The sequence below is a fragment of the Odontesthes bonariensis genome, chromosome 16, assembly GCF_027942865.1.
Source record: "Odontesthes bonariensis isolate fOdoBon6 chromosome 16, fOdoBon6.hap1, whole genome shotgun sequence".
NCBI lineage: Eukaryota > Metazoa > Chordata > Actinopteri > Atheriniformes > Atherinopsidae > Odontesthes > Odontesthes bonariensis.
Window position 1 is genome coordinate 26,672,949 of NC_134521.1, and position 14,050 is coordinate 26,686,998.

At 41.5% G+C, this 14,050-nt stretch overlaps 1 protein-coding gene across 2 annotated transcripts in view; it reads left to right on the forward strand.

Annotated features, from left to right (window-relative positions):
- The window catches only part of LOC142401332 (rho GTPase-activating protein 26-like), a 95,226-nt gene extending 81,941 nt beyond the window's left edge, over positions 1-13,285 (forward strand). For both annotated transcript variants that reach the window (XM_075486723.1, XM_075486724.1), the window contains exons 22-25: positions 8,020-8,055; positions 8,145-8,255; positions 9,358-9,449; positions 11,371-13,285. In XM_075486723.1, the coding sequence (XP_075342838.1) occupies positions 8,020-8,055; positions 8,145-8,255; positions 9,358-9,449; positions 11,371-11,459 (328 nt within the window). In that variant the 3' untranslated portion in view covers positions 11,460-13,285. The remainder of the gene's footprint in view (positions 1-8,019; positions 8,056-8,144; positions 8,256-9,357; positions 9,450-11,370) is intronic.
- Positions 13,286-14,050: the final 765 nt, after the last annotated feature.

Sequence of the window (14,050 nt, forward strand, 5' to 3'; positions counted from 1 at the left end):
TTTTTGGGGGCAGTCGTGTAGTGTAGCCCCTGTGGTGCAGGGCCTATAACATTTGGTGGCTTTTTTATTCTTTACATTACTTTTACTTTTATACGTTAAGTAGTTTTGAAGCCAGTACTTTTACACTTCTCCTTGAGTAAAAAGCTTGAGTTGATACTTCAGCTTCTACAGAAGTCTTTTTAAACTCCAGGATCCATACTTCTATTTGGGTCAAGTCAAGTCAAGTCAAAGTTTATTTATAATGCACTTTTAAAACAACAATAGCAGCTGACCAAAGTGCTAACAGGAAGGCCTAAAATAAAAAGTAAAAAAAAAAAAAAATGACTTGAGGAACATGAACAACACAGACAATAAGACTTGAAGACACCCATAAACACAAAAAGCACAAGCATGGATATGCTTTAGTTACAATAAAGTAAAGCTAAACTAACGGAATAACAGAAGGCAACAAGAATGTCAAAACATAAGAAGGATAAAAGAGAAGGGGTTAAAAATAAATAGATAAGACTCAGATGAGATTAAAAGACTAGGATCATAAAGAAATAAAAGCCTGTGCATAAAGATGGGTTTTAAGATCTGTTTTAAAAACAGCTAAGGTGGGAGCCAGGCGGATATGAAGAGGGAGCTCATTCCACAGTTTTGGGCCAACAACTGCAAAGGCCCGGTCCCCTCTACTTTTTAATCTGGAGCGGGGCACCACTAAACGCAGTTTGTCTGCTGACCTGACGGCCCTGGAGTGGCTCTGAATTTTTAAAAGATCAGCTAGGTAAGGGGGTGCCAAACCATGTAGGGCTTTAAAAACAAATAAAAGAATCTTAAAATTTATCCTGTATCGTATGGGGGAGCCAGTGGAGGGCAGCAAGAACAGGAGTGATATGCTCACGCCTTCGTGTCTTGGTGAGAAGACGGGCTGCTGCGTTTTGGACAAGTTGTAGCCGCGTGAGAGAGGTGGAACTTATGCCGGCATATAGGGCGTTGCAGTAGTCTAAGCGGGAGGTGACAAAGGTATGGATGACATTTTCAAAGTTTTTAAAAGATAAAAAAGGTTTAACCTTGGATAAAAGCCTTAGTTGATAAAAACTGGATTTTACGACCATACTGATTTGTTTCTCCATTTTAAAAATTGGATCTAAGGTCACACCAAGGTTTTTTGCCGTGTCTTTGACATAGGGTCCAAGAAGGCCTAGGTCAATAGGTGGGGCAGGGGAAGTATTGGGACGAAACACTAAAACTTCAGTTTTTTTTCATTGAAATTTAGAAAATTAAGGGTAATGAATGAATACTTTTGACACCTCTGTTTATAGGTGGAGAGTGAGTGTCTCAGCCTTGTTGGGAGCCTATCAGGACTGTGAGACTGTCTTTTATGTGCAAGGCTCTCGAGACCGTCTTAACACAAGAAATAAAGCAGACCAAGCAGGACAAAAAGCTCATTTTTTATGGGTTTTTTTGGTTGCTAATTTGCTATAGAAAATGCTTCCACTTTAACCAAGCAGCAGCCAGATCGCAGCTTAGATATCCAGTCTTCCAGAGCTACACATCAAAGCCAGCTGCTTTATGATTAATATGACAAAAGACCCTGTGAGCTGGTTTATTGCTCCTGTCTTTGTGGATTTTGGCGAAAAAAACAACCAAACCGAGGAACAGTGAAGTGAAAGTGTTGGAGAGAGATAAGAGATAGAGAGAGCTGTAAAGCAGAATTTCTGGTGCTGGAAAAAAATAAATAAACAGACATCTGGGTGAAAAAAAGTGAATTGAGGGATTTGTGGCAAAGCTGACAGACATTTCCTCCACACAGCATCGCACACATTGAACTGTTTCACTTCCTGTTCATTTTATTGACCTGTTCACTTATTTATTTCTTCCCTTGGCACAGAATAGAAGCAGTTGGATCTTAAGATGTCACACTGAATACTTCCAGTTGCTGTTTGGTTTCCACTTTAGAATGAGTGATAAAGAAGTCCTGCCTGAAGTCCACTGAAATGCTTTTTGCACCCTTGCCTTTTTTTCGGAGTCCAAACTTCATATTTGCATGTTGTGCAGGTCACTCAGATTTATTTAGCAAATCGCTTGTGGACACTAGAGTGTCAGCACGCACCATAAAAACAGACATGCACTGGTTACAGAGACAAGGGGAGTATTGCTGTGCTATAATTAAACATTATTAGTTCAAACTAAAGCTGTAAAAACATTCATCTTTACCCACAAGCACTGTCTAAACATTTTAGATGGTAAGCAGATCTGAAATGCGCCCGCATTGAAGTTGTGTGTGTGTGTGTGTGTGTGTGTGTGTGTGTGTGTGTGTGTGTGTGACCCAGTAAATTAATGGCCTGTCAGAGTGAGGGGGAGGACAGACATCCGTTTAATTAAATCAACGGTCCAGTATGATGTGAGGGGGATGAAGAGACTCCATTTAACCTGAAAGCAGTTCGTTCACTTGATAAAACATAATCAGGGTTGTTATGGTTTTTTTCGTTGAAGGGCGCTGAAAAATGTAAGAAACATGTGTTTTTGCAAAGCATAGCAAAACTAAGACACTGCTACTGATTTATATTGTGCATCAATATCTAGATTGCTAACTGGAAATCATTCTTCTTTTCCCTGCAACATCTCTGATAGAGGGTGTGATAGGTAAGGGGGTTGGAGGGGCTGCAAATGACAGAAGGGAGCAAAAGAGTAGATGTAAATAAGTGCATTAACTTATCTATGAAGAAAAAATAAGTGAAAATCCTGGCATATGGCTTGGCTGCATGTTGCCTCCATGCGGCAGGGAAGGACACGGATTGTCTGCGCTTGTGCTTGGGTGACATCTCGTATGACTCAGTCATGGTGTGAAATTTGACCACCTTCCAGCAGGGTTGTGCTTAAGTGTAGACTGGTATTTGTGGTTAGGAACTACTGTGAAACAACTGGAACATAGTTTTATTCTGTGGTTGGCTTTCTTCAGTTAGTCTCCAGGTGGTGCTTTGCTCCATAAAGCGTTGAAATGCATCCCAATATGAAAGATTTGCATCTGACCTGGAAAAAGAACATGTTGCTGCACTGCTGCTCTGACCTGTTCACTGTCTGCCTTCTCATTTTGCTCTAAAATGTTTTTAGTAATGAGTTTTGTTTTTCCTCCGCCACCTGCGTGAGAGATGTCAACTCTGGCTGATCCAAATATTCAGGAGACGGAAGGCTGAAAATAACGCAGGATCATGTTTGGCTTCACAGGGGAGAGACGGAGAAAGAGGCGCAGGTTAAACAGCCTAAATGGTGGATTAGGACAGAGACGGTGATCCTAAAACATGGCATGAATGAGAGAAATGTAATGCGAATTTCTGATTGTGGGCTTAATTTCGCTTGTTTCTTGGTATTTCATAGACATAACACTTGTTTTGTCCTGTCATTTTTACAGCAGGTCCTGTTACAATATTACAATCTGTTAACATAGTTACCATGAATGTACAGCGGGGTGTGATCAAAACCGTCTCGTAGAGGACTTGTTGCTGAATTGGTTTTGATGAAGGCTGTTAATAACATCAACACCTCAAATCTTACTTCCCAGTATATCTGTAGGTGGTATCTGTATGTTTATTACAGTGAGTCATGTGTTTGGTCCTAAAGAGAGTCTTGCTGTAATATCTGAAACCTCCCTTATTAAATGTTACGTTGTCGCCTTGGCAACCATATTTCATTACGTCAAAGAGAGAAAAATGAGTTTGATATATGAAATGGGATATGTGCAGAGTCCGATAAGAAGAAAAATAATAATGCTCTAACCCCTTATTGTGATGTTGAAGAGTCAGTGGAAGGAGTGGGCTTATATTCTGCTTTTACCTATCACCAGTTTGCTCAGTGTCTCAACGTGATCATAGAAATCATAGATTTTAATATCTTAGCCATATTTTATGCTAACAATAGCTTAAATGACAATCACATGAAGAAAAAAGTACCTTGTAGTGATAAAGTGTTGAGAATTGTCACGTCCACACTTCCCCTGAATAAATCTTTTCAGTGTTCCAAAGCTTATTGATTTGTTTTGAGTGCCCATGGCTAGTTTTTTTTTTTTTTTTTTTTTTTGTGGTTCTGGTTGTTTAAAGCTGTAACCTCTCTGGCAAACATTTTGTGGCATCTAGCCACCAGAGAGGAAGATATATACTACTGGAGTTGGTGGAAAACCAAAATGGAGCTAAAAGTGAATATTATGGCGCATTTCCACTAGCTCGGCACTGCTCGATACAGCTCGGTTTGGTTGTGTTTCCATTTACAACCGAGTATCACTTCGTGCCTCCTCGACGTGGGCGGGGTCGTCGTATCACGGCTGCGCGACCAGAACAACAACATACGAGGAGGATAGCTTGAAGGACATCGAGGCGCTCGTGTTGCTGCTCACCCTGCGGCTTTTTGTCGCACAGAAGGCAAGAGAAGAGAGCCAGAGAAGACTCCTGGCCGCCAGACAAAACAGTATTGAAAAGTGACGACGCTCATCAGCCAATCAGTGCAAGGCAGTCGGCTGACGTCACGTTTTAGTAAAGCCGGAGTTACAGTTGACGCGTCTGTCACGGCGGTGGTGGACCGTGACGTCAAAATGACGTTTCAGGCCTGACGCTTCCCTTGAAAAGACGGTGCAGCGCGGTGTCATGCACCACTCGATTTTTGTAACTTGGCGGCGCCAACAACGACAGACCGGATGGACCATTTTGAGACCAGGCTCAGTCAGGAGGTGCGTTTGTACAGCACCTGTACGAAATTGCAGTGAAACAGCACAGGGAGCACGTAAACTCCCAAAACTGGTGCACAGATATTGGCAGAACTTTGGGGAAAGAGGGAGAGTTCTGTAAGAATGTGTGGAAGAAGCTACGGGACCGATACGTGAAGGAAAAGAAGAGGGCAGAGACTCTGTTGATGCCGGGGGCTTCAGACCTTCACCTCTATTGACTGAATTAAAAAATTAAAATGATCCGAATACTGCAGCAATATCATTAATGACAGTATTCCTGCTCTTGACAGTGGCATTGTTTTCTTCTCCACTTTCGTGGTTGTAGAGTAGTGGTAACCTTCACGTAGCAGCGCCACCTCTGTGACGGAGAAAATTGCAACTACTGGCGCATCAACTTGCGCCACTATATATTACGGCACGAAATCGTGACGTCATCAACACCACTCGCGCTAGCAGTGTCTGCTAGCGCGAGTGGTGCTTAAGGCTCTAGCATGGTTGCCGCGTCTGCTCGCGCGAGCGGTGTTGATGACGTCACGAGTTCGTGCCCGCCATAGGACCCTATATAGTGGCGCAAGTCGTTGCGCGCCAATAGTTGCAATTTTCTCCGTCACAGAGGTGGCGCTGCTACGTGAAGGTTACCTCTACTCTACAACCAGGAAAGTGGAGAAGAAAACAATGCCGCTGTCAAGAGCAAGAATACTGTAATTAATGATACTGCTGCAGTATTCGGATCATTTTAATTTTTTAATTCAGTTAAAAGAGGTGAAGGTTTGAAGCCCCCGGCATCAACAGAGTCTCTGCCCTCTTCTTTGCCTTCACGTATCTGTCCCGTAGCTTCTTCCACACATTCTTACAGAACTCTCCCTCTTTCCCCAAAGTTCTGCCAATCTCTGTGCACCAGTTTGGGGAGTTTACGTGCTCCCTGTGCTGTTTCACTGCAGTTTCGTACAGCTGTCTGTACAAACGCACCTCCTCACTGAGCCTGGTCTCACATCGGTCCATCCGGTTCGTTGTGCTCGGCGCCGCCAAGTTACAAAAATCGACTGGTGCACGACAACGCGCTGCGCCGTCTTTTCAAGGGAAGCGCCAGGCCTGAAACGTCATTTTGACGTCACGGTCCGCTACCGCCGTGACAGACGCGTCAACCATGCTACCGCCTTTACCCGGTTGCAGGTACTGCGTGCTAGCCGAAGCGAGCTTGTGGAAAAGCGCCATTAGAGGAACTCTGGCAAGAAAGATGACTTCATATGATTGTTAATGCAGCTCCACATCCGCACACCAATGAAACAAAAGTTCACCAACCCCTGATAATGGTGTCAGAGGTTGATAATGATTCGGTGTCTTTTAATTATTGACCAGTGTTGGCATAATACTAGTGTAGCCAGGTGGAAAAAGGGGACTATACGTTTAAGCCACCGGATGGCGCTGTCTCAATTAGGGAGTCACACCTTTGGGTGTGGTGTTTAGTTAGCGGTCCGCAAGAATATGTGAGACGCCATATTGTTTACAGGCACACGGAAGTCGACTGTTGTTTAAGCGGATTCATGGGACCGAGTCTGTTTCCCGTAATGGCGTAGAGCCTCGTGTCTGCCGTGTCTTGTGTTGTGGACGGATAACCACGTCAGTATATTCACACATTCAATGAGGGTTCGTTAATGTCGGTGAATGTAAGATGTTTAACTGCGAATTTGTGCACTGTTCATTTTACAGTGATTAGTCATTGTAGTTATTCTTCACTCTTATTATATTTCGTTTATACTTGTATACTGACTTCTGTTGTCAGAACTTGTTTTGAGAAACCTTTGCTTTGCCAAAAAGCAGCAAGTAGAGGAGAGTCCTCTGAAAGTGGTTTATTTTGTTTAGTCTTCTTTTGGAAGGATTGTACCAGAGATACTTGTAAACAACTTAGAGTTGTATTTTTATTCTTTCTTTTTCATGTAAACTGAACACCAATTTCACCAATAAAGACCCCAAAATAAGATTTTTGTGTCCTGAGCCTATTTAGCCAGGCTACACTAGGACAACAGTTTTTCTTGAATGCAGCATTATATGGGAAATATAGCTGTTTTTGACATGTTGGTCTCACCAGAGTTATGAATGAAAATAGAAAAGTATTAAATCCACATTTTTTTTTGTTGAGGCTTGAAATTGTTTTTGACTGCATTCTGGCTAGGAGATATTTTTGTTCCACATCTTCTCTTGCCTTAATTTGTGCTTTTAATAGAATTGGCGTCAGCACTATTAGCAAGCTTAACTAGCATAGTATTGGCTGCCTTTTTTAAACAAAATGTGATTATGGCTGCAGCTGGGTTCATTTTTAAAGGGAGAAGACTGACCAAACCTTGTTTATTAAATCCCAGGTGGTGAACAACAAAGAAAAAGGCTCAAAAAGCTTTTTTGAGGCCTGTGAACAATGGAGATAAATCGTCTTTTCTGTTCAGTGTATGAACAGGAAATCCTGCACAAAAGATTCTTCTAAGAATGTGATGATGTAGGAGTATGAACAATAAGAGGCACATCACTTGTGCAGTCCAGCCTTTTGAGGCTTTCTCAGTGTTATTTAAGCTAAAATGAGCAATGTAATTGCAGAAAAAGCAATAGCTTCAGAAACAACTCTTTCAGCTTGAAACCCATGTCCAATACTCGGGAGGATGCAACGGCGGTGGATGTTCTGTTTCCTTATGCTCTTTATGTTCAAATAGTGTGTCTTTATGTAATTCATGTATATGATAATCGTTCAAATGAATTTATTCAGAAAAATGATCTGGAATCATGTTAAAGAACCATGTCTTGTTTTTCATGGAAGCTGTTTTGCAGCTGACAGCGAGCCAGATTAAATGGGCTGAATGGCAGATGGGTTGATGAATACACATTTCCTGCTCACATAAAGGATGAACGATATTCTACAGCACCATGGTGACAAACTTTGGAAATTAGAATATTGGAAAGATATACTCGCCTATAAAGTTAGGGGGAACTCTCTCAAAGTAGTTTCAGTTCAGCAGTTTAACATGCTTTAACTTGTCTTTTTTCACACTGGGCATCACTACTACAACCCCAATTCACTTCATGTCTGAAATGATCCATGTTAGCGCCTGTTTCTTCAAGGCTCCACTTCTGAACTCCAGTCTGCTTGGATGGCAAATGGCAGAATACATGTCAGGTGCTAACTTTTTAATTTGAGGGTGTTAAATTAAGTAAATAAAAGCCAGAAAGCGTAACCTCTTGGGTTTTATTTTAGCTGTAAGACCTGCCATTTATCACCTCTGTGGCAGATCACATCATCTTAATTTATTTGAATGTTAATTGTGTATTTTCAGGTTGAACCCAAAGAGCCGCGGCAGCATACCAGCCAGGTAAGAAAAAAAAGAGATACTCAAAAGTCTACAGTATTTTAGGGCTTGTATCTTTCTGTGATATCAGTGTGTGTTAATGTGTCCATCAGTGCAACGTCTCCCAGTCCCACCTCGCCACGTTCTCCCTCCTGGCCGATGTTCTCTGCCCCTTCAAGTCCGCAACCTATATCCTCTGCTTCCAGCGACTCTTCTCCTGTCAGGTTGGTTGACGCTGTTAGCAGAAGCAACAAACTTGTAACTGTAACTCTCAGAAAAGCTATAGGAGAAGGTGGTGGTCTGAGGCTGTTAATATTTGGAGGTGAAATGAAATGAGAAAAAGGGGAAAAAAATTAAAGTGGCACATTCAAAAATCTACAATAAGCTCCATTTCTAGAGGTGTTCTCATTCAATTACTATTCAAGTTAATTATTTGTTTTCTGTGCTAATATGCCATAATTTACTAAAGAGTCTTTTTCAAAATCCATAATGCCAGATGTCTCAACCGCTGCCAATTTATTCATGAAGAGCATCAAAGAAAAAGCCCTTTTTTGTCCCAATGTCCTTCAGCAATATGCTTCCACGCCAGACGTCTCAAGGAGTCGTCATGTGGTGGATGTGACCTCTGATCTTTCCCCATGAAAGGAGGGAATTTAAAAGCAAAATTATCCCTCAGTGGATCGGTGTTGCATCTTAGACGGGAGAATGCGATCTGAACTATTTATACACGGGTCAGGCAGCAGTTCTTCTTACGTAGGCTCCTCTATTTAAATTGTACAAAAAACTGCACCTCGATTGGGTGCGGTTACTCTGCTGAACCTTGGCGTATGTCGCTGCATGTCAGTGCTTCACATTTCAAGATTCAAGTCTCCCTGCTGTTGCAGTAGAAGCTGCTAACAGCTGGTCCTCTTTGCGACTGCTATTCTCCCCCCAGTAGCCAGCCTTTTCTTTAGATTACAGCGTCTGTGGCATGTTCAGTGTGAATAACAGGCACGCCTGAGAAAAAAGAACCTTGATTTAACCTGTTCAGATCATATTAAGGCACCATCGCAACACTGGCACAGGGCTGACTTACATCATCTCTTATGGGTCAAATGATCACAAGTTCAATAAAAATGCCAACTAGAATTTAAAATCTATAACAGTCATGGCAAGATCACATCTTTTATGTTTAAATGCACATTACAAAGTGTGTATAAACCCGCTTAGCAATTATGGAGCATTCAGTTTATAGTATTTTACCTGTCTTTAGTTTGTTTGAATACGAGGGCTTCATTTCTTTCTCCCTCTCTAAATGTCTGAGTGTAACTCTCCTATTGCTTCCAGTATCGCAGGCAGAAAGGCTCTGGCACTGTACGCCTGCAAGGCAGAGCATGACTCTGAGCTGTCCTTCATCGCTGGGACCATCTTTGAGAATGGTGAGTCAGAATGGGCCTGCTAACACTGAGAGAAGGAAAGAATGTGTGTTGATGTAAAGACACCATTTGTTGTCAAAACACACAGTCAGCCATGGGGAACTTGCATCTCGTCGCCTCTGGGTTTCTTTGATATGGTTTAAAAATGTGTTTTCACTTTAATCCAAATAGTCAGCAGCCAAAGAATTATATCTGAAAGGCTTTTCACTTCACTAGATCTTGTGTACTGCTTATTGGGGGATTGAATCCATAAGGTGTCAACCAGTTTCCCATTTGCCATGTGTATTTTTGTCTGGCACCTGATATTAAAATGTAATGTGCTTGGAGGCACGCAGAGAATTTTGAAAGCTGGCCATCGGATAAGACTGCACCACATGCAAAGCATCGCTCTTGTACAAAGCGACGGTTTTAATATCTTTCAGATTGGAGGAGTTGTGTGCTTTGTTTTGGATAAAAACAAAGTAAGGTGAAACTAACCCTACACAAGCACACACAGGATGATACTTCAGTCTTATTCTTTCTTTATTTCTCCACCTACTTCACTGTCAGTCTCACAAATCAGCTTCTTCAGCTTCGAGCTCCCTCATCACATTCTTTTTTTGTTGTTACAGTATGGATAAAAAGCCACTAAACCTGTGTTTGGGCTGCGTGTCATCACATGTTCTACATGTAAGAACTCATTCAGAGAAACTCCATTTCCCTGCAAACACACATGACAGTAGTGGCAGGGATTCATTTTTCTCTGCTATGCCAATTTACAAATGTTCCATACGCTCTAAACAGAGTTAGCTGCATAAAGACTGTAGAGTTATGTAATGCAGAGCAGTGTCATCTGAGCCCCTTTGGTCAAATTGTGACCCCAGAGACATGTAATCCTCAAAGTGGTATCTGAACACTGCAGTCTTTTCATCAGCAGCCAAGAACATAGCATTTCATCTGCTTTTTTCCGCTTTTCTTTCTTTCTTTGTTTTTTTACACAAGAATACAGGTATAGTACAATGTATGATGAGTATTTATCTAAAATTCCACAGTTTAGATTCATGCTCTGTTGGACATGTTGAATTTAATTCAGACAGACTAATGAAGATCAAATACATAGACCTTGAGGATTGTTTTTACCCATTTTTCCTTCAAGAAAAATCCTAGGAATATAAAACGGACCAAATGGATCACATAGATCCCATTTCTGAAAAGGAACCAGCATCAAGTGTCAAAGATCCGTAATGTTACACATTACATTGTTCATTTTTAAACTGATATAAATGTGTGCTATCTGTAAATTCATTTTGATGAACCCACAATGTAATTATGTTTCCTCGCTTGCCAGGAGACTCTGTGCTGAATTGATAAGGAAATGTTTTAAGAGGTGACCGATCCAATAAAAATCTGACCCTGCTGGCCGTGACATACCGCAGGTTTGAGACTCTGGGTGTTTGTCAGGCTTTAATAAACAGTTATTTATTCATTTATTGGCAGTAGCAGCTCTAAAGTGTTCACCAGCAGGAGAGTTGCTTGCACTGCTGTCAGGACCGGCCTCTTTGTCGTCGGCATCGCTCGACCGTTTACAAAGCAACACTTGTCGCAACTTGGTGACAACTCGTCCGACACTCTGCTGCACTGTTCCCAGAGAACTCTGCTCTCAAGCCAACATGTTTCAACCTGAGGATAATCTCTTAAGGGGATCATTTTCAGCCCATTTATGATCCATATGGACCCCAGATAGAAATATTGGCAGAGTCATTATGTTTACAAATGGAAATGTTAACTGTCCCTGGAAATCTTTTCTGTTAATGTTAAACCCATCACTCCTTCTCCCAGCCGGCACGTGTGCTTGGGTTCATACATTTGTGGTCAGTATTTATTGACAATGAAACTCTTTCTTAAAATATTCAATCTGAATGAATGTTTCATTCTTTGTCTCCAGTTCATGCTTCCAGGGAGCCCGGTTGGCTGGAAGGGACTCTGGATGGTCGAACAGGACTGATCCCAGAAAACTATGTGGAGTTTCTATAGTCGTGGCCTGAAAAAGTAACACATCTGGACACTTCTGGACTCGATAGAATCAGATTTGACTGCACAAACCTTAAATCTTATATTGTGATGGACTGGACCATAGTTTACTGGCTCTTGTCTCGACTAGAATGGGAATTGAAACTGGACCAAACAGAAGCACATGGAATGGAAACGACCGAGGAACCAAACGTAGCGGACTGGGGAGTGACCCCTGTATTGCACTGGGGAAAAAAATGAGGCCTCCAAAGTTATGGTGAAGATGATGTTGGGATGTTGGAGAGGGGATTGTTGCAGGAGGTTATATCAAATTATTTGTATGAATTAGTTGATATTTTTGAGCTGAGGTTTGTGTTTTCTTGTTTTTTTTTTGTTGTTGTAGACTCTTTTGGTTATTTTCTTTTGCACTGCCAGTGCTTCAGCTTACTTTTTATTTTTCATTAGCTAGATACAGACAGATGCTCTTGCAGTGTTAATGACAGGGAACATGCTAAATGGCCTTCAGCTTTAAACATGCTAATTCACCTCCTCATTGTGGATTTATTGCCCATCCCCTTGGGAAATCTGAGCTGTTATAGCAGACTGAAATGATTGGACTGTGCAGTACAGCTGTAAATGTATTTGTGGGCACTTGTTGCAGCAGTCTGGTAATTCCCGGGGAACAAGACTCAGCCTGGCTAATGTTGCAGAGCTCCAGTGAAACAGCAGGAGCCTCAGGGTAGAGCAGCAGAAAATGAGATTGCCTCAAACAGTTCGCCAAAGGGTCAGTGTTGGCATTCTCCTTATTTATAATGCTTCTGCCTGCAAAAAAAAAAAAAAAAGAAAAGAAAACGTGAAAGATTTTCAAACAAGTTCCACAAGTAGATCAGCAGTTTGTGTTGTGAAGTGTAGGAGGAGCAGCTGATTCCTGCTGGTTGAACCAACCCCAGCTGCAAGGCCTCACTTTGTGTGGAGTGATGAGTCATGCTTGCACTATGTTAGTCTACTCTTGGAATTATAACAGGAAGTTGTGTGTTTTTACATCACAGAGCACCCATCTTTTCCTCCTCGTTTTAACCATTCGTACAGATGAAGGTTCTGTGCTGGGGAAGCTTCATCTCTGCAGCACAGAGGGAGCAACGGTGCCATCACTCACAGGGATCTTTTTCTCTTTCTACGGAGAATTACAAAGACGTTCACCGTGCAGTTTATCTGAGATGGATGGAAATTTGGATGGCTTTGGATCCAGAGTTCACAGCCAAGGTTGTCGTAAATACATGAAACGCAGACGTTTATATTTAGAATAGGTCTTTAATGTATAGAAAAGATGATCTGCTTTCGGGCTCCAGCTCTTCTTCCCTGAGTGAAAGCTGAACCTTTTCTTTAAACCTCTGAATGTTTTTATTCATTTTCTGGGGGGAAAAAAAAACATTGTTTTTCTACTTTAATCTTTCTTTATCACTAGGGTTTTTTTTTTTTGGTTTTTTTTTAAAGGAACATTTTATCATTTAAGCAGAAACATCAAATGGGAGAGTTGAAGAGAAACCTAAATGTGAAATGAGACTACTTTGTTCATACCTAGGCTTGTTATTTATAAGACTTTCAGAATCTTGGAGTGTATCCTTTTCGAAGTGTCTTATTGATCTTGTAAATAAATACTGCAGTTGATGAGGTATATTTTTTTTTTCCAAGTATGAAATTTTATATTTTGTATTTCTAGCATACTAACTTAATTCCTTCTATGTTGCCAGATCTTTTATATCATTTAAGTCTATCCCCAGCCTTAAATATTCTTGCAGATTTTTTGGTGATGTATTGTGCAGAATTAAAGATAAATCATGAACAGCTGACACTTTGATTTGGTTTTTACTTCAGCCTTTTTCTTATTTTGCTCCTTAAGAAGTCTTACCAGCAGAAGGCGTTTCCTCGTTTAAAAAGAGCAAGGTTACGGCTTCGTTGACTCAAATGATTTGCTTTTTCCATCCATCCATGCTGACTCCACCTCCCAGCTTCATAAGGTAATGTAGGAGAGGTTGGGCTAGTTGACCCACCCTCTGTATCTTGGCAGCCATTCACTTTTATTGTCACATGACTATTCATTTAGGAAGTTCCCATCATGTCTGCCAGACAGTATAAGAAGAGGCACATAGGTGGAGTGATGAACACTAATTGGCTTGTCAAAGGAAAGTTTGGACACATCAGATGGAATGGCTGCCTGTTTACCCTGGTCTGAAAATATCTGTGCTTCATGTTGGTCATTTATCAGCATATAAAACTATGCAATTCATTTGCCTGAATTTGTCAAGATACAGGCCAGATGGGATAAACACATCTTGTCTAATTCAAACCAACAAGCAGATCTGGTGGGGCGAGCGGACCAGCGAGCATATGAACACACATCTCAGTGAGCCGTGCAGTCTTTGTTCAGTCTGTCACCTCACAACACCGACCTGACCTCAGTGTGACATCTGCATTCTAAGTTGCTTTTAACTGTTCAGCAGGTATCGCCACCATATAGTTGGCATAAATCAAACAGGATATCATGGCCCAGTCCATCAGATGCCGGTCGGAACAGTGTGGCTTGCATTTAACTTATAAAGTGGTTAAAATTGCAC